The sequence below is a fragment of the Chiloscyllium punctatum genome, chromosome 4 (assembly GCF_047496795.1).
Source record: "Chiloscyllium punctatum isolate Juve2018m chromosome 4, sChiPun1.3, whole genome shotgun sequence".
Classification (NCBI taxonomy): domain Eukaryota; kingdom Metazoa; phylum Chordata; class Chondrichthyes; order Orectolobiformes; family Hemiscylliidae; genus Chiloscyllium; species Chiloscyllium punctatum.
The window spans coordinates 51,366,900-51,390,646 of record NC_092742.1 but is presented as its reverse complement, the minus strand read 5'-3'; the positions used below and the strand labels follow the sequence as shown (position 1 = coordinate 51,390,646).

The 23,747-nt window shown below is 44.1% G+C and overlaps 1 protein-coding gene across 1 annotated transcript in view; it reads left to right on the top strand.

Moving 5' to 3' along the window:
* pygl (phosphorylase, glycogen, liver) overlaps positions 1-23,747 on the top strand; it is a 125,492-nt gene that overhangs the window by 12,322 nt on the left and 89,423 nt on the right. Inside the window, exons 3-5 of the mRNA XM_072568688.1 lie at positions 3,041-3,119; positions 5,569-5,676; positions 23,123-23,250. Of these exons, the coding sequence (XP_072424789.1) occupies positions 3,041-3,119; positions 5,569-5,676; positions 23,123-23,250 (315 nt within the window). The remainder of the gene's footprint in view (positions 1-3,040; positions 3,120-5,568; positions 5,677-23,122; positions 23,251-23,747) is intronic.

Below are 23,747 nucleotides of genomic sequence, written 5' to 3'. Positions count from 1 at the left end.
CACAGACTATTCCATGGTCTTGACCATTAAATGACTTTGTCAGAGCACAGAGTCTCAGGAGCCTTAGGCAGGTTCGTCAGATTCAACAGATGGAGAAGTTCACCAGCACTATCAATGCTGTGCTGGCTTGGCAATCATGCAGTGGTTGCCTCCATGGACAGGCGCACCAACACCATGAAGTCCTTGGTCCAGCATATGCAATGTCTTCCAGAAATATGCATAAACTTGACTTCCATCACTCCAGTCAGTGGTGCTTAGTAGATGTTAACTGCTGAGAAGGAGGAAGAGCCATATACAGAACTGCAATAAGCTTCCTCTCGGGACACTCCACTTCACCCCTGCCTGTGATGTTTAAAACCTTCACAAGTTCAAGCCAAGAATGGTAAACTCTGACAGGACATTCCTAGTAGGAATGGTAAATCTGTATCAGGGCAGGTCATTCCCAGCAGGCCTGGACCCTCTAGGCCCAAACTACTCAGGTCAAGTCTTCCAGGTTAACAGGACCAACTACAGAGCATGGTTTGTCAACCCATGTAACAGAAGCTGAGACTGCACTTAGATGCAGAAAGAAGAAAAAAACCCGCTCAGTGCACATAGGTGACACAAGTGACATTGTCAATAATTTCTTTTTGTAAATATATCTTCACTTACACTCTGAAAATGTCTGCAATAATACTTTTGTCATTAAGAGATGGTTATCCACTTCATACATGCCAAGGATGAAAGACGTTTAATGGCCAGGCATTGATCCTCTTACACAAGCAACTGGGTGTTTGACCTCAGACTTGAATGTCATGGATCCTTGAATGAGCACATAGTTACAGTCATAGAGTCATAGAGACATACAGCATGGAAACAGACCCTTCAGTTCAACTCGTCCATGCCGATCAGATATTCCAACCTAATCTCATCCCACCTGCCAGCACCCGCCCATATCCCTCTAAACCCTCCCTATTCATATACCCATCCTAATGCTTTTTAAATGTTGCCTCCATCACTTCCTCTGGCAGCCCATTCCATACACATACCACCTTCTGCATGAAAAAATTGCCCCTTAGGTCTCTTTTATCTTTTTCCTCTCACCCTAAACCTATTCCCTCTAGTTCTGCACTCCCCCACCCCAAGGAAAAGACATTGTCTATTCGCCCTATCCATGCCCCTCATGATTTTATAAGACTCAGCCTCCGATGTTCCAGGGAAAACAGCCCCAGCCTATTCAACCTCTCCCTATAGCTCAAATCCTCCAACCCTGGCAACACTCTTGTAAATATTTTCTGAACCCTTTCAAGTTTCACAACAAGGTATTGTACATTAATGTGGACACCACTGACGCTAAAATCAATGTGCAGGGATTGAGGTAGGGCCCTGCCCTACGTAGGGTCATTCAGACTTACACCTAGCCTATGAATGAGGGCACAGCATCAGTGATGATTCAACTCATTTCCAGCGGTAACATTTTATTCTCCCTTTCAGCTTTTCAAGGAAGCACACAGCTATTCAAGGCTGGGACATGTACAGTTGGAAGTTCACATCTCTATTCATTCTCATTACTCTGTAACCTGTTGAGAGAGGCTGCAAAAGTTTTGACCCTCTCAGGGTAAGGATGCTTAAGCATTTCTGGGTAATTCAGCAGTCTGTGTGCCCTCTGAAATGTTAAAGATTAACTGAAGATGGGTGGGTGAAAAGGAAGCACCTCAGGATTGCTTCCAACCTACTGCCTATCTTGAAGGAGTGCACTGTACAATACTTTGATATCACATTCTGACTGAATCCTTAAAAGCCACATAAACTAAATGCCATGTGATGTTACTGCCCTGTCACACTGACTGCTGCTTTCTCTTGCATGGAAAAGGACCTGTAATACTTTAAGGTAGAATTAGCCAAAGTTACCACCCATACATTCATATGAATAAATAAACTAAATAAATAAATTATTCACTAGCAGAAAAGTTCAAGGAGTGCAGAAATAAGGATGCCCACATGATCTGTAGTTTGAGCAGAGGAGGCTCACCGTATAACCAACAGAAAATAAACTGACAAAAAGAAATCCAAATATGCCTCGTTTGTGTTGGAAGCCAGTTTCAATTAGGTGCTGTCTGGCCTCTCATGCATAATGGTGCATAGATCTATCATAGTTTCTTGGATTTCCCTTCAATGTTCTGATTTTCATTCTCAGTGATTGCTGTCTATCCCCAATTTCCTCTGTATCCAGGACCCTTTGTCATTCCTTCTGAACACTAGTCTTGCTCCAGCAGATGACACATTCAGTGATGATGACTTGGGATATTCTTAGTCCATGCCTGCGTTTTGTTTCTAAGAGCTGTAGATAATAACAGCGAAGCTGGTGGATTCAGAGTCTGGTAATTCAGTATGCTCCCTTGGGGGATCTTTACCTGCTATCCCATGGTCGCCACTGGAGGTTACAGTTGTCTATAACGACAGCGGCAGAGTAGGCAGTGTCCAGGCTCCTGTGCCTGGGTTTGTCCTCATTCTCTGCTTTTTTTCTTTTCTTTTTCCTTTTCTTCCTCGCCTTTTTTTCTCAAGTTAACCTTTGTGTAATAAACTTTCGTTCTTTTGTTTAAAATAAAAACTGTTAGGTTTGTGTGACTGTGATTCAGTAATTGGCCACTATGTTCATTAAAATTTTTAAAATATCAATCAATCCAAGTTTTCTTCTGGCATCTGATTTATCCAGTAGTTTCATCATAACAAGTAAACACTCGTATGGATTTGAATTCATTGAATTTAAAAGGTTCTAGGTCTCTTTCAAAGAAATAGGTACGTGGAGCAAAAGACATAACAGTGAATTATTTGAAAGTTTCAACTAAGTCTAAACTGGGTAAGTTACATACCATGAAGGTAGAAATAAAACTGGATCTTTGAAGGAAAAAATTCTGAAAGTGAGTATCCAACATAAAGAATGAAAAGAAGGGAGACCTGTAATTGATATTTCATGGCTAGAGTTAGCTAACATGCAGTTTGAAATATGAAAACTTGAATTGGAAACAATTTTAATTTTATTGCATTCTGTTTACATCAGCTGGGCTTAGATATTGAAGAACTAGAGGAAATTGAAGATGATGCTGGGCTTGGTAATGGAGGTTTAGGAAGGCTTGCAGGTAAGACATCACACCCTAGAAAAATATACTGCAGCTTGGGAGTCACAAAGGGCTGAATCTTGTGTGTATTTGGTTAAGTCAAGTTGCTTCCAGTTTTTTGGAGGGATGATCTTGCATCATCCTGCCAGCTCACCTTATTATAGTCTGCCTCATGGCATCCAGCATGTCTAATTTCAGCCCCACTTTACCAAACACTGTTCCCAGAATAGCTCAACATTCAGCAGATATCCACCAAATACCATCGTTTCTTGCACCCCTGCCGTTTTTAAAAGGCCACTCGGACGAGCACAAGCATTCCAAACCTGCCCTGCTTAGTCAAAGGTCTAAACATGTTGAAGAAGGTGAAAATGGCACCATGATTGACAGACAGATCTGAAGCTTTTGGTTGAGGGGATGGTTCAGAGGAGAGCAGTCCTCTTTCCAAAAGGAGCAACAACAGCAAAGGAGGCCACACCACCAGCCTCTGGAAGCCTGTTCTGAGGTCACTACCTGGGTCAGTGCCATATCCAAATTCTGCAGGGGTGGCCAGCAGTGCCATATGAAGACCCAGTGAAACAGGGAGAGCTTATGGTGTTGGCAGTCAGTGACTTCATTGACATGCGCAGAGTGGAAATAAACTGGAATACAAGTATGTGCAACCCAGTGGCATTCATTGCCCAGAAACTACAGTACTGTAGCAAATCATGTAGCTATCTGGCTACCTCCATGGACAAGTTGGCTATCCCAGCTGTGGAACCAGGAAATGACTAAGACATAGAGCAAGGGAAAGGAAAAAGAAGGCTTATTGAAGCCACTTTAGTGGCATGTATAACAATACACTGCATAATTTTGCACTTTTAAAGATCAACTTCACTGATTCCACCTTACATCTGGTTGTTCATCTCCCTGACTTCCTTGTACAACATTCCTATTTTTTACAGCCTTCATATCAAAAATTTAAACATGAATGTATTGTTCAGCAATGTCTGTGGCAGGGAGGTACAACACAAGGACAAGAACGTGCATTAGGATAGCCAGGTATTAGGGGTGTCATAGTTCTATGTCCTGTGAAGTACAAGGGATTGTAAGCAATAATATTTCCCTTTAAAAGCCCTAACATTAATTAGCCCTAACATGAAGGCCCCCTGCTTCACAGGTTGAGTCACTTACCCTGACCTGAATGTAGTATTAGCCATTTCCTTCACTATTACACACTTTTGATTCCAGCTGGTTAGCAACAGTCAGTAAGTACTCCTTGGTCAGAATCTTGCACCCACTGCTTCAGCATTTCAGTGAGCCCCCAAACATCTAAATCCCTTTCCTGGTAACTCTTCTTGTAAATGCAATAGACACCACACCTCCCCAGGTCCCCACCCAAGATTCTACATGAGTCTGCAACTGGCCACCTTTTCCACCCAGCCTGTTTGAGTTGACCATGCCAAGTGTGGTCATTCACGGTATCTTCCCTTGAAATCATAATACTCTGGACCATGAATTAGCTCCACGCCTGCATGACTCTGTTCCTTTTCATGCTTTACTGTTACCCTCCTCCATGCAGATACTGCTGCCCCTTACATCATGATTATCATCACCCTCAGCCTGCAGCCCCCAGTCCTAAAGAACATCTAGTGCGGTTCATTCCTCCAGCATTAACCCCAGTTGCCCTTCCTTTCACCTTAGTTTTTGCAGACATAGCCAACAGACTGTGGTCCACTCCCTTGAGTGAACTAATTAGACAGCCCTGGATAAGAAGTGCCCAGATCCCTAACTGACATTTCCCCGACTGCATTAGCTAGCTATTCCATTTGCTGAAAAGCATTAAAGATGGAGCAAGATGTTCTTGACATTGCAACTGTCTCGCCAGACGTTTTGTCCAATTCTGACATCAATCTCACCACAGCCCATGTTATTCAGACCCCAATAATATTTCACCCTATGTATTTTTTTAATACAAGGGTTATTTGGGACAATGGCAGCTAGTTTGCATCCTAGGCCAGTACAAATGTACATTCCCATTTTAAGTTATATAATTGTTTTGGAGTACACATTGCTATTCTGCATAATTAGCAGAATTTCTGGGTTGGCTGGAAAGGAAAACAAATGCAGAACAACAAGTTTCTACAGAAATGGAACATTTCAAATTTCTGTAAAAGATTTTAAGAAAATGACAAATTATTTCCTTTTACATTATGTGTGGCTGATGCTGTAAGTATCTGATTAACATGAACTATGGAACTCTGTAGTGTTGTTTTGTAATCTGAAAACACTTTATGTTCATGAGTGCTAGTTTCATCAGTAAATTAACAATACCATATTTAAATGAGTAACCATAGAGGCATGACAGAAAAGATTTGAAGTTAATGCTTACAATTTAGTTGGGGCAAGGCTTTCATATGTGAATTTTTACTGATCAAATCATTACCATTCATAAGTGATTTAAATTGATTTTTTGCTTTTACTCTTCCAACAGCCTGTTTCCTTGATTCCATGGCAACACTGGGCTTGGCTGCTTATGGGTATGGTATAAGATATGAATATGGGATTTTCAATCAGAAGATCAAAGATGGGTGGCAGGCAGGTTTTTGGATTAAATAATATCCTTCATTTTTCATTGTCTTCTCAAATGTATTATAACCTAGTTCTGTTTCATGATTAGTTTCACAGACTTAACGTTTTTGTAATCACAGTGTTGAAGTTTCCATGACCACTTATTGTCAACAGAAAGACAACGGGATGAATTTTCCCCAAAGTGTCACTAATGTGTTCTCAGAAGCTTTCCTTTTTTATCTCCTTCTCATTACATCTACTGTAAAGGGCTTTTCCTATAATCATAGAAGGAATGTTCCTGGCTAGCATTGTTTGACTGATGCATAGCACAACACTTCATAAATACTTTGATGATCTATACAACTGGACATGCCATACATATGTAAACATTCCACTTCTTTGCATACCGAAACAGAGTAATCGTTGCACCGGTCTTTGTACATTGTGTCTCTTCGGACCCGGTCCATCTTTGATCTCACATGAAGTGGAAGATGGCCCGGGTGACTGCGGCGGCACAGGTTCTGGGGATAGGCCAGACCTGTGCCACATATAACAATACTGAGAGTACCTCACACCTGATGACCAGGTTTTTCCCGGCGATGGAGAGCGACCGTTGCTCCCATCTGCCTAGTTTCTGTCTCATCTTCCTGATCCGCTCCTCCCAGGTCTTGGCACGCGTCCCAGCCCCCCCAAACCAAATACCCAGCACCTTCAGGTGGTCAGTCCTGCTGGTGAAGGGGGATAGAGGATTGGTCGGTCCAGTTCCCAAAGAGCATGGCCTCGCTCTTGCCTCGGTTTACCTTGGACTCCGAGGCCCGTTTGAACTGGTCACAGATGCACATGAGTCTGTGCACGGACAGCAGATCCGAGCAGAAAACGGCGACATCATCCAAGTACAGGGAGGCCTTAACCTGCAGGCTCCCGCTGCCAGGAATAATCACCCCTCTCAGGCTCGCATCCTTCCTGATGGATTCGGCAAATGGCTCTATGCAACACACAAACAAAGCGGGTGAGAGAGGGCAGCCCTGCCTGACTCCAGATCTGACTGGGAAGCTATCTGATTCCCACCCATTGATTGAGACTGCACTGACAATGTTGGTGTAGAGCAGTCTGATCCAATTACCGATTCCATTCCAAAAGCCCATTTTGGAGAGGACATCCCTCATATATGTATGCGATACCCTGTCAAAGGCTTTCTCCTGGTCCAGGCTGATGAGGCAGGTGTCCACCCCCCTGTCCTGCACGTAGGCAATCAGATCTCTGAGGAGTGCGTGACTCTCAGTGATCTTCCTGCCCGGTACAGCACAGGTTTGGTCAGGGTGGATCACCGATACCAGAGCAGACCTGACCTGGTTGGCGATGACCTTTGACAAGATTTTGTAGTCTGTGTTTAACAGTGAGATCGGTCTCTAATTTCTAATTTCCTCCCTCTCCCCCTTCTGCTCGTAAATGAGGGTGATGATGCCTTTCCTCATGGATTCACTCATGGTACCTGCCTGAAGCATACTGACATACACCTCCAGCAGGTCCTGGCCAATCAAGTCCCAAAGAGCAGAATAGATCCCGACCGGTAAGCCGTCGCTTCCGGGAGTTTTATTCTTTCCGAAGGACTCGAGGGCCTTGGTCAGCTCATCCAGAGATAGCGGCTGGTCCAGCCTCTCTCGTGTTCCGTCGTCTAGGATCTCCGTGATAGAGGACAGGAACGACTGGGAGGCTGCGCTGTCGGTTGGCTTTGAGTCATACAGACTGGCATAGAAGGATTTGCTGATCCTCATGATGTCAGCCTGAGATGACGTTACCGAGCCATCTTCTTCCTTCAGGCTGCTGAGCACGGAGCTCTCTTTGTGCACCTTCTGGAAGAAGAAACGTGAGCACGTCTCGTCCTGCTCCACGGAGCGGACTCTAGGCCGGAAGATTATCTTGGAGACCTCCGAGGCAAAGAGCGAGGCTTGCTGGCCCTTCAATTCCTGGAGGTCCTCCGTGACATCGACCCCCAACGTCTGCAGCAGGAGCAGGTTCTGCATACTTTCCTGGAGTTGGGACAGTTTTCCCCGCCTCTCTCTCGCCTCCTGAACACCTTTGAGGATGAAGAACCTCTTGATGTTCCCTTTTACTGGTTCCCATCAGTCCGCTGGAGACTCAAAGAGGGGCTTCACGGTTCTCCAACCTGCGTAATCCCTCTTGAGCTTCTCGATGTTTCCCGGGGTCAACAGCTTAGTGTTCAGTTTCCACATTCCCTTACCAGCTTGCTGCTCGTCCTGTAGGTGACAGTTGGCCAGCAGGAGGCAGTGGTCAGAGAAGAACACCGGCTTGACATTGGTGGTTCTGACTGAGAGCGTTCGGGACACAAACAGGTAATCTATCCTTGAGCAGATACACCCATCTGCCCGTGACCAGGTGTATCTACGCTGCGCTCCGTCTGCAGGGGTGCTGAAGACATCGTGCAGCTTGGCATCTTTGACTGTTTCCATCAGGGCTCTGGACGTAGCATCCAGTTTACTGATCTCCCGCCGGATCGTCCATCTGCATCAATTAAACAGTTGAAGTCTCCGGCCAGAATGACCGGCCTGGATGTAGCCAGCAACAGTGGAAGCTGTTGCAGGATGGCCAACCGTTCACTCTTACCCGCTGGGGCATACACGTTGATTAGTCTCATGGGAGCGTTTCTGTATGTAACATCCACGATGAGGAGGCGCCCGCCCACCACTTCCTTAACCTCGGAGATGGTGAAGTTGCCTCCCCACAACAGGATACCCAGGCCTGAGGAGCAGTTATCGTGGCCCCCCGACCACACTGACGGCCCATGGGCCCACAAGCTCGACTATCTCATGTGACTGTGGAGGTGCGGTATCCCACACTCCTGCAGAAACAGGACATTGGCTTTGACGTTGGCCAGGAAGGCCAGCGTTGAAACACATCGCGCAGCAGATTTTATGCTGCGCATATTAATACTTGCAATTTTTATCCCCATTTTTTTAACAAGTTGTGAGGTTACCCGTGTCCAATTGCCGCTGGTCCTGCCCCTTTGGAATAGCTGTCTGCATGCCCACGCAGAACACAAACTGTTGGACCCTCGCAGGGCAGAGGTGGCTGTCCAGCTCCTCACTCGGTCCATTTGCCCCCTCCGGTGTCATCAGGCCGGGACCAGGGTCCACGCTGTCTGCTTCTATGGCACTTGCAATGGGAAACAGAAGGTCCTGGCAATAGTAAACACTTGCAGTTAGAGAACTCAGATTAGTGTGAAAGCAGGGCCTTTAAGGTGTGGTATATGCATAACAAGGGTTTGTTGAAGTTAGATATTGAAAATTCTGTAAAGCAAAGGGTAAAATTGCTTTCAAACTTCAGTGAAATCTCAGCATAAGCCTTTTTTTTTAAAAGACACAAGGTGTGCGAATCTTTATTCAATTTCCACCACCAGGAAGACAGGAATACACCCAAATGGCCAGTGACAAGCACTGCCCTTCACATCAAAGGGCAATGCTGTGTGATCAAAACAGTGAAGGGGAGGGTAGGGACTAAATCAAAATAGAGTTGGAGGGGGAAATAATGCACTCCACTCCCTGCGGCGCCCACCTCTCCCTGAACAACTCCAGGGTGTTGGTGGACACCGCGTGCTCCTTCTCCAAGGACACCTGGGCTATAACGTAACCGCAGAAGAGGGGCAGGCAGTCGGCCCTAACTACCCCCTCCACCGTCCGCTGCCTGGACCTGTTGATGGCCAGTTTGGCCAGGCCCAGGAGCAGACCCACGAGGAGGTCTTCAGACCTGCCCTCCCTCCTCCGTACCGGGTGCCCGAAGATCAGGAGCGTGGGACTGAAGTGCAACCAAAAGCAGAGGAGGAGGTTTTTAAGAAAATCAAAAAGGGAGTGCAAACGCCCACACCCAATATACACGTGATCCACGGACTCCACAGCACCACAGAACAAGCAGTTGGGCTGGGAGTCCATGAACCACCGCAATCTGCGGTTGCAGGGGACTGCTGCGTGCAGCACCCTCCACCCCAGATCCCCGAGAGAAAGGGAAGGACTCCCGCGTAGAGAGCCCTCCACTGGGGATCCCCACCGCCCAGTGGCAAATGGGCACGCCAAGGCGTGTCTGGACGGTGGATAAGGGAGAAGAGGTGGACAGTGTGCAGCAGCAGTCGATACAGGGCCTTCCTTTTTATATCCCTTAAGGGGACAAAATTAAAATTGCGGAGGCGGCTCAGGTTGTGGGGCACAGGCTCCCGCGGGAAGTATGGGACCTTGGGGCCAATGTGAAATTCCGTCCGGGCTGGGGTGAGCACGGATGGGATCCCACTGCACACCTGAGCGTCCTCCAACTGGTGCACTACGTCGGGTCCGAGCACCGCCGTTTTAAGGCGTCCAATGGCGGTGGCCACGTACCGGACGTCTACCGCTGCCCTGCTCACTTTGTCCTGTGGCAGCGTCCAGCCCAGGCCCCTGGCACCCAGCACGTCCCCGACCCTGGTCACCCTCGCCGCCACGGCCCTCCCCTCCGACAGCCACTCGAAGCCACGAGTACGGAGGTGTGGATTCCTGAGCAACGGCTCCCTGACAACAGCCGCTACTCCAGCTGGAGGGTAGGCGCGGCGCAATTTGACCATGTTCCAGACAGTGATCAGGTCCTGGTAAAAGACAGGCAGCGTCTTGAGGGAGACCTCCAAACCGTCACGGTCGACGAACAGGAGCTGCATAAGCCTTTCTATATGTGGCTCCACAAAAAATATCGTTGGCTGTAACTGCCCTTAGAAGTAGCCAATTAAACTACTTAGTTGCATTCAAGAAAGTGGATTGGCTCTACTTTCTTGAGGGCAAATAAAGAAGAGTGTTAAAGAAATAAAGTGTTGGCCTTGCCAGTGATAGCCATGAATCAATTTTAGAAGCTGTTATTTTATTTTAAGTACCAAGGTAACTGGAATGCTTAATATTAGATTTCTCCAGGGAATGCTATAAGGTCTGCGTCATCTCTGCTGTCAGACTTAAAATAGAAGAAAAAGTGGTGCAAAACTACTCATGATACAGCAGAAAATTGAATGCATGGTTGTGGCTTTTGGAATAGTTATGTCCATTATGCATCTAATAAAGTCTTTTGTGATACCTAACAGACATTTTGTTTCTTGCACAGCCTAAAAATCATTTAGTATGAATTGCTGCTAGTTGACAGTTACTTTAATCCTTTACTTGAGGCTCGTCAGATTTGTGGTATTGTTTCATGTTTTATGTTAATTTGTATTAAAATAAATAGCCTGGCCCAGGGCTGTGAATCTTTGGAATTCTTTATTTCTGTAGAATTGTGGATGTCCCCTCATTGAATATAGTTAATGCTGAGAAAGACAGATTTTTACTCTCTAGGTAAACAAGGAATATGGAGAACGAATGGATAATTAGTGTTAAAACCCAAAGTCAGCCGTGGTGAATTTGGAAACTACATTAAAAGGTATGATGGTAGACAAGAAATATCTGACTTTTAAAGAACCAATATATAGTTTAGAAGAAAAATGCATTCATTTAATGCACAAAAGATCAGCAAGAAGAATGTACCAACTATGGCTAAATAAAGAAATCAACGATTGTGTTAGATTAACGGAAGATGCCTATGAAGTTGCTAAACAAAAATGGTAAATCAGATGACTGGGAGCATTTTGGAATTCTGCGAAGGAGGACAACAACAATTAAGAAAAGGAAAATAGAATATGGAGAGACAGTTAGAAACAATGAGGAATTTGCAACAGCAACAGTATGTGATTGATGGCTGTTATAGGAAGGCAGAGGGGGGGGATGTCTCAGATACAGTCACATAGATGGGTTAACTCCAGGAAAGGTAAGAGAGGTAGGCACCTAGTGCAGATGTGTTCTGTGGCTATGCCCATTTCAAACAAGTATGCTGTTTTGGAAAATGTAGGGGGTGATGGATTCTCAGGGGAACGTAGCACGAACAGCCAAGTTTCTGGTATTGAGCCAGACTCTAATGCTATGAGGGGTACGTCGGGTTCCAAGAGATCAATTGTGTTAGGGGATTCTCTAGTCCGAGGTACAGACAGATGTTTCTGTGGCCAGCAGTGAAAAATCAGAATGGTGTGTTGTTTCCCTGGTGCCAGGATCAAGGATGTCTCAGAGAGGGTGCAGAATGTTCTCAAGGGGAAGAGGGGCCAGCAAGAGGTCATTGTCCACATTGGAACCAACAACATAGGAAGAGAAAAGGTTGAGATTCTGAAGGGTTATTACAGAGAGTTAGGCAGGAATTTAAAGAGGAGGTCCTCAAGGGTAGTAATATCTGGAGTACTCCCACTGCTACAAGTTAGTGAGGGCTGGAATAGGAGGATAGAGCAGATGAATGCATGGCTGAGGAGCTGGTGTATGGGAGAAGGATTCACATTTTTGGATCAATGGAATCTCTTTTGGGGTAGGAGTGACCTGTACAAAAAGTACGGATTGCACCTGAATTGGAAGGGGACAAATATACTGGCAGGGAGATTTGCTAGAGTTGCTCAGGAGGATTTAAGCTAGTAAGGTGAGGGGTGGTGAGGAAAGAGATCAATCTGAGACTTTTACAGTTGAGAACAGAAGAGAGTCAAACAGTCAGAGCAGGCAGGGACAAGTTGGACTAATAAATTAAACTGCATTTATTTCAATGCAAGGGGCCTAATGGGGAAGGCAGATGAACTCAGGGCATGGTTTGGGACTGGGATATCATCGCAATTACAGAAGCATGGCTCAGGGATGGGCAGAACTGGCAGCTTAATGTTCCAGGATACAAATGCTACAGGAAGGATACAAAGGGAGGCAAGAGAGGAGGGGGGTGGCATTTTTGATAAGAGATAGCATTACAGCTGTGCTGAGGGAGGATATTCCTGGAAATACATCCAGGGAAGTTATTTGGGTGGAACTGAGAAATAAGAAAGGGATGATCACCTTATTGGGATTGTATTATAGACCCCTGAATAGTCAAAGGGAAATTGAGAAACAAACTTGTAACGAGATCTCAGCTATCTGTAAGAGTATTAGGGTGGTTATGATAGGGGATTTTAACTTTCCAAACATGGACTGGAACTGCCATAATGTTGAGGGTTTAGATGGAGTGGAATTTGTTAAGTGCGTACAAGAACATTTTCTGATTCAGTATGTGAATGTACCTACTAGAGAAGGTGCAAAACATGACCTACTCTTGGGAAATAAGGCAGGACAGGTGACTGAGGTGTCAGTGGGGGAGCACTTTGGGGCCAGCGACCATAATTCCATTACATTTAAAATAGTGATGGAAAAGGATAGACCAGATCTAAAAGTTGAAGTTCTAAATTGGAAAAAGGCTAATTTTGACAGTATTAAGCAAAAACTTTCAAAAGCTGACTGGGGGCAGATGTTCGCAGGTAAAGGGACAGCTGGAAAATGAGAAGCCTTCAAGAATGAGATAACAAGAGTCCAGAGAAAGTATATTCCTGTTAGGGTGAAAAGAAAGGCTGGTAGGTATAGGGAATGCTGGATGACAAAGAAATTGAGAGTTTGGTTCAGAAAAAGAAGGAAGCATATATAAGGTATAGACAGGATAGATTGAGTGAATCCTTAGAAGTGTGTAAAGGCAGTAGGAGTATGCTTAAGAGGGAAATGAGAAGGGCAAAAAGGGGACATGAGATAGCTTTGGCAAATAGAATTAAGGAGAATCCAAACGGTCTTTACAAATATGTTAAGGACAAAAGGGTAACTAGGGAAAGAATAGGGCCCCTCAAAGATCAGCAAGACAGCCTTTGTGTGGAGTCGCAAAAAATAGGGGAGATACTGAACGAGTATTTTGCATTAGTATTTAGTGTGGAAAAGGATATGGAAGATATAGAATGTACGGAAATAGCTGGTGACACCTTGCAAAATGTCCCTATTGCAGAGGAGGAAGTGCTGGATGTCTTGAAACACATAAAGGTGGATAAATCCCCAGGACCTGATCAGGTGTACCCTAGAACTCTGTGGGAAGCTAGGGAAGTGATTGCTGGGCCTCTTGCTGAGATATTTGTATCATCAATAGTCACAGGTGAGGTGCCAGAAGATTAGGGGTTGGCTAATGTGGTGCCATTGTTTAAGAAGGGTGGTAAGGACAAGCCAGGGAACTATAGACCAGTGAGCCTGACGTCGGTGGTGGGCAAGTTGTTGGAGGGAATCCTAATGGACAGGATGTACATGTATTTGGAAAGGCAAGGACTGATTAGGGATAGTCAGCATGGCTTTGTGCATGGGAAATCATGTCTCACAAACTTGATTGAGTTTTTTGAAGAAGTAACCAAGAGGATTGATGAGGGCAGAGCGGTAGATGTGATCTATATGGACTTCAGAAAGGCTTTCGACAAGGTTCCCCATGGGAGACTGGTTAGCAAGGTTAGATCTCACGGAATACAGGGAGAACTAGCCATTTGGATACAGAACTGGCTCAAAGGTAGAAAACAGAGGCTGGTTGTGGAGGGTTGTTTTTCAGACTGGAGGCCTGTGACCAGTGGAGTGCCACAAGGATCGGTGTTGGGTCCACTACTTTTTGTCATTTACATAAATGATTTGGATGTAAGCTTAAGAGGTCCACTTAGTAAGTTTGCAGATGACACCAAAATTAGAGGTGTAGTGGACAGCGAAGAAGGTTACCTCAGATTACAACAGGATCTTGACCAGATGGGCCAATGGGCTGAGAAGTGGCAGATGGAGTTTAATTCAGATAACTGCGAGGTGCTGCATTTTGGGAAAGCAAATCTTAGCAGGACTTAATGGTTAAGGTCCTAGGGAGTGTAGCTGAACAATGAGACCTTGGAGTGCGGGTTCATAACTCCTTGAAAATGGAGTTGCAGGTAGATAGAACAGTGAAGAAGGTGTTTTGTATGGTTTCTTTTATTGGTCAAAGTATTGAGTACAGGAGTTGGGAGGTCATGTTGCGGTCGTACAGGACATTGGTTAGGCCACTGTTGGAATATTGTGTGCAATTCTGGTCTCCTTCCTATTGGAAAGATGTTGTGAAACTTGAAAGGATTCAGAAAAGATTTCCAAGGATGTTGCCAGGGTTAGAGGATTTGAGCTATAGGGAGAGGCTGAACAGGCTGGGGCTGTTTCCCTTGGAGCATCAGAGGCTGAGGGGTGACCTTATAGAGGTTTACAAAATCATGAGGGGCATGGATAGGAAAAATAGACAAAGTCTTTTCCCTTGGGTCGGGGAGTCCAGAACACGAGGGCATAGGTTTAGGGGAGAGGGGAAAGACATAAAAGAGACCTTAGGGGCAACTATTTCACACAGAAGGTGGAACATGTATGGAATGAGCTGCCAGAGGAAGTGGTGGAGGCTGGTACAATTGCAACATTTAAAAGGCATTTGGATGGGTATATGAATAAGAAGGGTTTAGAGGGATATGGGCTGGGTGCTGGCAGATGGGACCAGATTGGGTTGGGATATCTGGTCATCATGGATGAGTTGAACTGAAGGGTCTGTTTCCATGCTGTACATCTCTATGACTCTATTACTGTCAGTTGAAAACCTTATAATGGACGCAAAAGCTTACACAGGAAAGTAAAAGGGAAAAGATCAGCAAAACCAACCTGAATCTATTACAAGTGAAGTCAAGAGAATTTATAATGATGAATAAGGAACTGACAAAGAAACTAGATTAGATTACTTACAGTGTGGAAACAGGCCCTTCGGCCCAACAAGTCCACACCGACCCTCCGAAGCGCAACCCACCCAGACCCATTCCACTACATTTACCTCTTCACCTAACACTACGGGCAATTTAGCATGGCCAATTCACCTAACCTGTACATTTTTGGACTGTGGGAGGAAACCGGAGCACCCAGAGGAAACCCGCGCAGACACAGGGAGAATGTGCAAACGCCACACAGTCAGTCGCCTGAGGCAGGAATTGAACCCGGGTCTCTGGCGCTGTGAGGCAGCAGTGCTAACCACTGTGCCACTGTGCTGCCCTCAGTACTTTGTATCTGTGTTCTCAAAAGAAAATACTAAAATACTCCAGAAATTAATGTTCATGAGGAAAAATGAGAGCTAAAGTAGATAAATTATTTTACCCTTACATAACAGCGTGTTGAGAAATATGGCGTAAGAGTTCGCAGATGTGTTGGTGATCATCTTCAAATGTTCTATACATACCAGAATAATACATGCAGATGGAAAATAGAAAATGTAATGCCATTTTCAAGAAAGGAACGGGGAGAGAAAACTGGGAACTTGTGAGCTTAGCATCACTTCTGGGAAAATGTTAGAATCTATAATAAAGGATGTGATAATAGGGCACTTAGCAAATAATGGTAGGATTGGGCATAATTAATTTGGATTTATGAAGGAAAAATTAAGTTTAACAAAGCTTGTTGGAGTTTTTGAGGATGTAACTAGCAGAATAGATAAGGGAGAACCAGTGGATGTATATTATTTAGATTTTCAAAAAGCTTTAAGATCCTATAAAAGAGGTTAGTAAATGAAATCAAAATGCATGGGATTATGGGGAATAAACCACCATTAATCAAGAACTGGGTTAATAGACAGTAAACAGACTTAGCATACATACAGTGCACATAAATATGATTTGGGAGCAGAAGTACTCTGTTCAGCCCCTAGGCCCTGCCCTGCCATTCAGTAGGATCATTGCACATCTGTCAGTTTTTACAATATCATATTTCTATCTACCCCTTGTAACCTTTGATTCTCTGACTCAACAAGAATCTAGTTATCTCTGCCTTAAAAACATTCAATGATCCTACTCCACCATTTTCTGAGGCAGAGTTCCAAAGTTGCACAACCCTCTGAGAGAAAAAAAAGTCTCCTCATATTTGTCCCATATATGCACTATTTTTAAACAGTGGCCCCTAGTTCTGGAATCATTCACATGAGAAAACATCCTTTCCCCATCTACCTTGTCAAGACCATTCAGGATCTTATATACTTAAATAAAAAAAACCCTTACTCTTCTAAAGTCTATGGAAACAAGTTTCATTTAGTCTGCCTTTCCACATAAGACAACTCACTTATTCCAGCTTTCAGTCTAGTAGGAATAAATGAGGCATTCCCAGGTTGGCAGCCTGTGACTAGTGGGGTACACGCTATTCACAATCTGTTTCATATGATTTGAATGTGGGGATTATATGTAACATTTTCAATTTGCAAACAAAATTAGTGAAAACATTAGTTGTAAGAAGAATGCAAAGATCCATCGAGGGGATTTGGAGAGGTTGAGTGAGTGGGCAAAGATTTGGCAGATTGAGTAGACCACTGAGAAACATGAGATTGTCCACTTTGGTGGGAAAAACAAAATACAGAAACTTCTTAAATGGCAAGAGACTGTGCAGTGTTGAATTTCAAAGTGACCTGGGTGCTTTTGTTCATGAGCCAAAGAAAGTTAACATAGAATAGCTAACATTTGACCCATTGTGTCTGTACCAGCTCCAAAAAGAACAACCCAGCTAGTCCCATTCTCCAGCCCTACCTCTGTAAACTCACCTCTTTTAAATGTATGTCCAGCTCTCTTTTAAAATCTCCACCACTCCCAGGTAGCACATTTTGACTCCCAACAACTCTCTTGAGTAAACAAGTTTCACTTGTCTCACTCCTAGCCATCTTGCTGACAGTTTTGAAGTTGTGACTCCCAGTTGCTGAAATAGCAACTAGTGGAAAAGAAAATCCCTCTTTTCCTTGTCAAAATTGTTCATAATTTTGAATGTCTCAATAAGGTAATCTCTTAATCTTCTCTACTCCAAGGAGAATCAGCTGAATTTCTCTAATTTTTCCTAATCTAAAATCCCTCATTCCTGGTATCATTTGAGTTAATCTTCTTTGCATTTTTTCCAGGGCTTTGACATCTTTCCTTAAATTAAGTGCCCAGAACTGAACACAGTACTCCAAATGTAGTCTGACCAATGGTTATAGAGATGTAGTAAAATCTCCTTGCTTGCAGGTAGCGAGCAATTAAAAAGGTAAATTGTTTATTGGCCTCTATTACAAGAGAATTTGAACAAAGAAGATGTTTTACTGCAGTTATATCGAGTGTTGGTGCAACTATACCTGAAATACTGTGATTTGTTTTATTTCCTCCCTGATTGGATTATGTAGAACTAAGGGGCACAATCTAAGGATAACAAGCAGACCACTTCAGACTGAGATGAGGAGGAATTTCTTTACTCATAGAATTTTTCCAATTCTCTATCCAGACAGCTATGGAATCTCAGTCTTTGAGTATATTTAGGCATGAGGTTAATTGATTTCTACAAAACTAAAATATCAAAAGATATGGAAAAATTATGTTGAGATAGAAGATCGGCCATGAATTCATTTTGTGTCAATGGGGCTTAAAGGCTGAATGGCCTTGTCCTGCTACTGTTTTCTATGTTTTTAATCATCAGCAGGCCCATGGACTGTATAGTTTCGTGCTCCTATTTCTTGTGTTCTTAATGGTATTGTTCTTTTTTTTAGTGTGGTAGACTTAAGCAAATAAAGCTTAGCTGCTTTTCTTATACTGGTATTGTGTGACTGGTTGTGGATAACAATGTTAAAAACAGAAGGCTGAGTCTTACACTTTTTGACTACTTGTGAGTTGCCAGGGATTTGCAGTATCTCACCACGAGACCTAGTGAGTTCTCTCACTTTATCTTACCAAACTCGCTGCAATAATCGCCAACCCTACCCCTATGGTGTCTCTCATGTCCAATACCTGCCACATCTTACCACATACTGGTCTAGGACGAATTCAACACTCAGCAGGTATCAGCCCTAAGACCAGCATTCCTTGCATTCATACCACCTTTCCCAGTCCATAATGGCAACTGTGTAGGGTTCCTATGCCAGAGCTCGTCCTCTCTGACAGCTTTTCTTTTTTTTTCATCTTTTACTTTTACTTATCTACCTTGTCCTGAGTTTGGATGGCATCAGCAGCAGCAAAAGGCCAGCACGTGGACCTCAAGTGGACCCAGCGCAGAGGACAGTAAGTCCCTACTTACTTTCCTGGAGCAAGCACAGGACCTGGAATCAGTGGCTGCTACATCGTCAGAGGTGAGGTAGGCCCAGAGGCAATAGATGGCACCTGAGGATTGGTGACTTTTGTTGTTGTTTGGGTCCAGTGCTGGCACTGGCAAAGTCAAGGCAGAGGGATGGCAGCACAGGTGTCATTCATGGTAATGAGTTGGCTCAGGCCTGATGGACTCTCCAAGCTATATTTTTCTTTTTTTTTCTTTATTCATAAATTATTCAAAATGGCACCATTTTGAGGCGACAAATGAAAGCTTTTCACTGCATTTGTATTCTTATTGCAAAATACACCTGATAATAAAATCAAAACTTTTGAAAGTCCACTGGACTGCTCACCTGAAGCAGGGCAGACAATTGGCAGATGTCTTGCTTGCTTTTGGTATCTGTGAGAAGAGATGACTGAAAAGGGAAAGTTAGCATTGCATTTTTCCAATGGGAACCTGATCAACAGTGTGGTGTCAATGAATAGATATCTTTTTTCCTGGAGGACCATCAGAGAAGACTGCAACATCCCAGTTGGTGCCAGCTAACTTGGACATTGCCACCTGGGTCAGTGCCATCTCAAAGGTGTTGCGGGCCATCTGCATTGCCAAAAGAAAGTCAATGGCTCTATGCTGCTTCAAACTGTGCCATACTCTATTTTCTATTACTTCACTCTTAATCTATCTGCTCATGCTGTGACATCTCCTATTGCATGCAACACCTTCCCTCATTCACATTCATTATAGTCCATGCTCACACAACTAACCCTGCATCCTCTCTTCATTGTCTCCTCACTTCCCTAGAACGACTCACACCATTCCCCCATGCACCAGCACTAATAGTTGTACTATCAACTTGCATCTTACTCTTGTGTCCTCTTTATTTTGTTACAGGAGAAGACATCATATAACAGTGCAGATTAATACTATATGCCTGGGGTAGGGAAGTCCTGTGTCCATGTCTCCACCGTCTATGAGGACAGAATTTATGCCCACGCAGTTCAAGACTAGGACCTGTCCTGCAGGGTTGCAGAGACATCACTGTCCTGGCAACGGAGTGAGTACCACTTCTTGCTTCACTACAACAGTGACATTAACCAGGCAATCACTGTCATGCATTGAATTCCACTTCTAACCACTGGCCACAATGCCTTACAACTTTTCTATCTTATGAGTGCAACCATCTTCATGCGCAGCCACTCCAAGGTTACGCACAAGGCAGTCGACGGTGTGCCAAACTTCTTGTGGTTTTGGAAGTCAATGCCACACACCAACCTTGGAGGCCTGTGCAGCCAGAAAGAAAATTAGGGGAATGTTGCTGAGAAGCATTTAGGCTCCAAAGGAAGCAACAGGAAGGCTACCTCATCCACCCCATTACCTTCTATACTGACCCGTCTGTAAGCTCGATAGGCACAGTGTGATATCACAGATTGGTGAGCACCATACAATGACAGTACAGTAGATGAGAGAGAGAAAAAAACAGCATCTTACCTGTCCATCTTCCTTCCCACCTATCTGTTCCACCCTCCGGTCCAAGCTATCACCATCACCCCCACTTTCACTTACCATCACCTACCACATTCCCAGCTACCTATCTCCCAGCCCCACTAGCCTCCCATTTATCTCTCAGCCTCCTTGACATCTGCATTCCTGATAAGGAGGTTATGCTCGAAAGGGTGACTACTGCTCCTTGGATGCTGTCTGACCAACTGTACTTTTCCAGCTCCACTCTTCTTGACTCTGATCTCCAGTCCTCACTTTCTCCTAGAGAGAAAAACACACCAAGCAACTAGCACTAAGTGGACTGCTGGACACCAAACAATTACTAGTCCCTGGAAGGAGAGGTCTGTAATCTCACCACTGAGGGACTTCATCCACATGCACAAGGCAGATCAGGAATTACATTAGGCATATGAGATGGAATGGTCCTCATTGCCCAAAAGCTGCAGCCATACAGCAAATCTTGCAACAGCATATCTACCTCCATGGACAGGTTGGTGGCTGACATGGAGAGCTAGGTCCAGCACCCTCATGGAATGTTGCAGAAATGAAAGACCTGTACACCATCCCAGCCTTTGGGTCCTTAACAGTGTAGGTCGGGACAGGAAACCTTGACCCAATCCAGATGCCCCAATCTCACATGGAAGTAGACTGTCCTAAGAGATACCTAGCCAGAGGAGGAGCCACAAACAGGCCCATCAGCAGTTTCCATTAAGGGCAGTGCAAAGGTGATATCCCTCCATCTTAATCCTACCTGTCTGTGCTCCAACCTTTGGAAGTTCAGACCAAGGAGAATCAGCTTGCCTCTGGCAATAGGACTCTTGGCATACGTAGGTCATCCAGATACAAATTCCCCCAGGGTTGAACCACCAAAACTCTAGAGTCAACACATTCTCTCCACCCCATCTGTGGACCAGAGAGCTCAATACAATACAACAGGAGGGAGAGGAAGATTGCAGTCACATTGGTAAAACTTCTGTAAACAGTTGAGAAATGCATCATAAATGCTTGTTTCTTATGGGGTTGTAGAACCCAAGAACTTCATTGCACCCTCAGGCACTACTTATTGAGCACTAATAAGGTGCAATAAATGAGCATGTTGACTGAGCACTGACTACATCATGTTAGAAAAGTGGGGAACATTACATGTACATGGCATTGGGACATTTCAGCACCTTAGGCACACCCCATTCAACATTCCCCACTGTTCAGCTGTCTGTGAGCTTAGGAGTGTAGCTGTCAGTGAGATCCCTAGCCAGGGAGATAAACACACAGGATCAAAGATCAGATGGCCATGGAGTAGGCACCCTGCATGTCTGTGTCGCAATCAGTGAATCGACCTTTTCTTCCCCTCGGAGCCCAATAACCAGTGGTAACTTCAGCCATCTCCCTTACTCATTGGTTCACTTACATCACCCATACCGAGTGTAGTGGTGACCATTTTCTTCCTCGTGGTGCTATTTCTATTTGCTTTACATTAGTAGATGACAGTGATAGGTCCAAAGACTAAACATGCAGACCCACCCACAACTGATGGGTATCCCCATAGACTTCACTGTGGAGTATTCCCTGAAAACATTGAGACACAGCTGACTGCTTGATGGGCAGGTGCATTTTGTTTGGTGCAAAAGCTGCTACCACATGGTACAAGTGTGACAGTGACATAGCACACTGTCTTATGATGGCATGGACTACTGAACAGCACAACCAGCTGCCTGGTTGGGTAAATGTTCAAACGAGCACTGCAAGGCAAGACGCGAATACTTTGGGCATGCTGGTAGGTGTCAGAAGAATACATACCGAGGGAGCAAGCGAGCAGTCCTGGTCCAAGCCAGTGGCTGGATGCCTGTCCCTGTATGGTAACTCTCTGATGCACCAGGCACTACTGGTTGCCATTATGTCTTGATATGCAAGTCTATACTTCCAGGTTCCACTGCTAGTGCATTGATGAGATGCTAGGATGTTCGCGAGGGTTTGCTGAATGTCTGTGAAGAAAAGGTTTGTGTGGCCAGTAGTTGCTTGGAGAAAGCGGTGAGCTGAATCTGCTAGGCACCCGCTCTGGTTTCCATGTTCGGTTTTCCTGATGGCTAGTTTGTTGGGCAAGTTTGGGAAGATTGGAAACAAAATATGAATGAGGTGAGCTGGGCTATCAATGAAGAGGTAAATAAGCATTAACTGCTATCAATTATCAATCATGCCATGCTGCTTGTGAAAATTGTGGCCAGAAGACCTAAGTTCAATTTCCACCTGCTCCAGAGGTGTGTCATAACATATCTGTTCAGATTGCTTTCTGGAGGCCATTCGCAAGTCAGGGCATAACGCAGGACAATTTGAAGCAGCTATTCTTAAATACAGAAATGTTTGTAGGTTGGGTCTTTAAATATAAAAAACAATTATGAGATCGCATTAATAGGTATGAGCATTCGTCAGTCTGACATTCATAAATTGGGGACCTCTTTTTATTTACGAAGTGGAGCAAGGTGATCTTGATGTCAAAATTGGCCTCATGGACTCCTCACTTAATTCTGCCACAGATCTTGCCATAGCTCACATCACTACAGGAGGTATAGTTAAAATCTGATTTGCAAATATGTCGATTTTATGCAAATAAAAAATACAACATTTCACAATGGGCTTGGGATAATTTATGGAAACCATGTATAAAGTTGAATACCCAAAACATAAAAATCCATCAATAACAAAACCGAAGTGTGCAGATAAAATTGATCTGTTCTCAAATTGTTTGCACTTTGCTTCTAAACCTGTAAATCAGCATCTGTATGGACTGTGATTGATTATTTATATATGAACAAGTGACAGTTTGCAAGCTGACCTCAGCACATTTTCTTCTCACATCTTTTATGATGGTTTTACCCTGATGTAATTATGTAAGTTATGATTTGTCTGGATAGCACACAAAACAATACTTTTCACTATCTCAGTACATGTGACAATAATAAATTAAATCTAATAAATGTGAGTTTTATTCTGTATGATTAAAGGTAGAGGAAGCTGATGATTGGCTACGACATGGTAACCCTTGGGAAAAGGCTCGTCCAGAATATGTACTGCCCGTTTACTTCTATGGCCATGTACTGCATACCAAAGATGGTGTCAAGTGGATTGATGCAGAGGTATGACTTCTTTTATTTGATATTTATCTAATCAAATTTAGTTTATTATTCATAATCAAAACAGAGCGTTCTTCTAACAAGTTGTAACTCCAGGCTATTGGACTGTCACTTATCAGGAGAGAGAGCTAGGACAAGAAGCATACCTTGAGAGGAAGGAGGAGCAGAAGGAACAGGTTAAATTGAAACCTAGACTTGGAACCTATCACTTACTTGGAGGTTTGGGAGCAGGGACACACTTGAGAAGAAGCAGGAACAAACTTAAGAGAACACAAAACCACTCGAGTTTAAAGAAGTGAAAAAAAAAGAAAATTCATAGAAAGGCCTGATTGCCCAAACAAGGAGTAGTCTGAGAGAGAATCAGAGACAGTTAGACTTTAGAATGGAAGAAGAGAGACATAAGTTAGCTAAACAACTAGTTGATTGGTTGAGGAATTTTGAAGAAATTTTTCCCTCTCTAGATTGGGCAGAAATTTATATGAATATTACAGAGATACAAA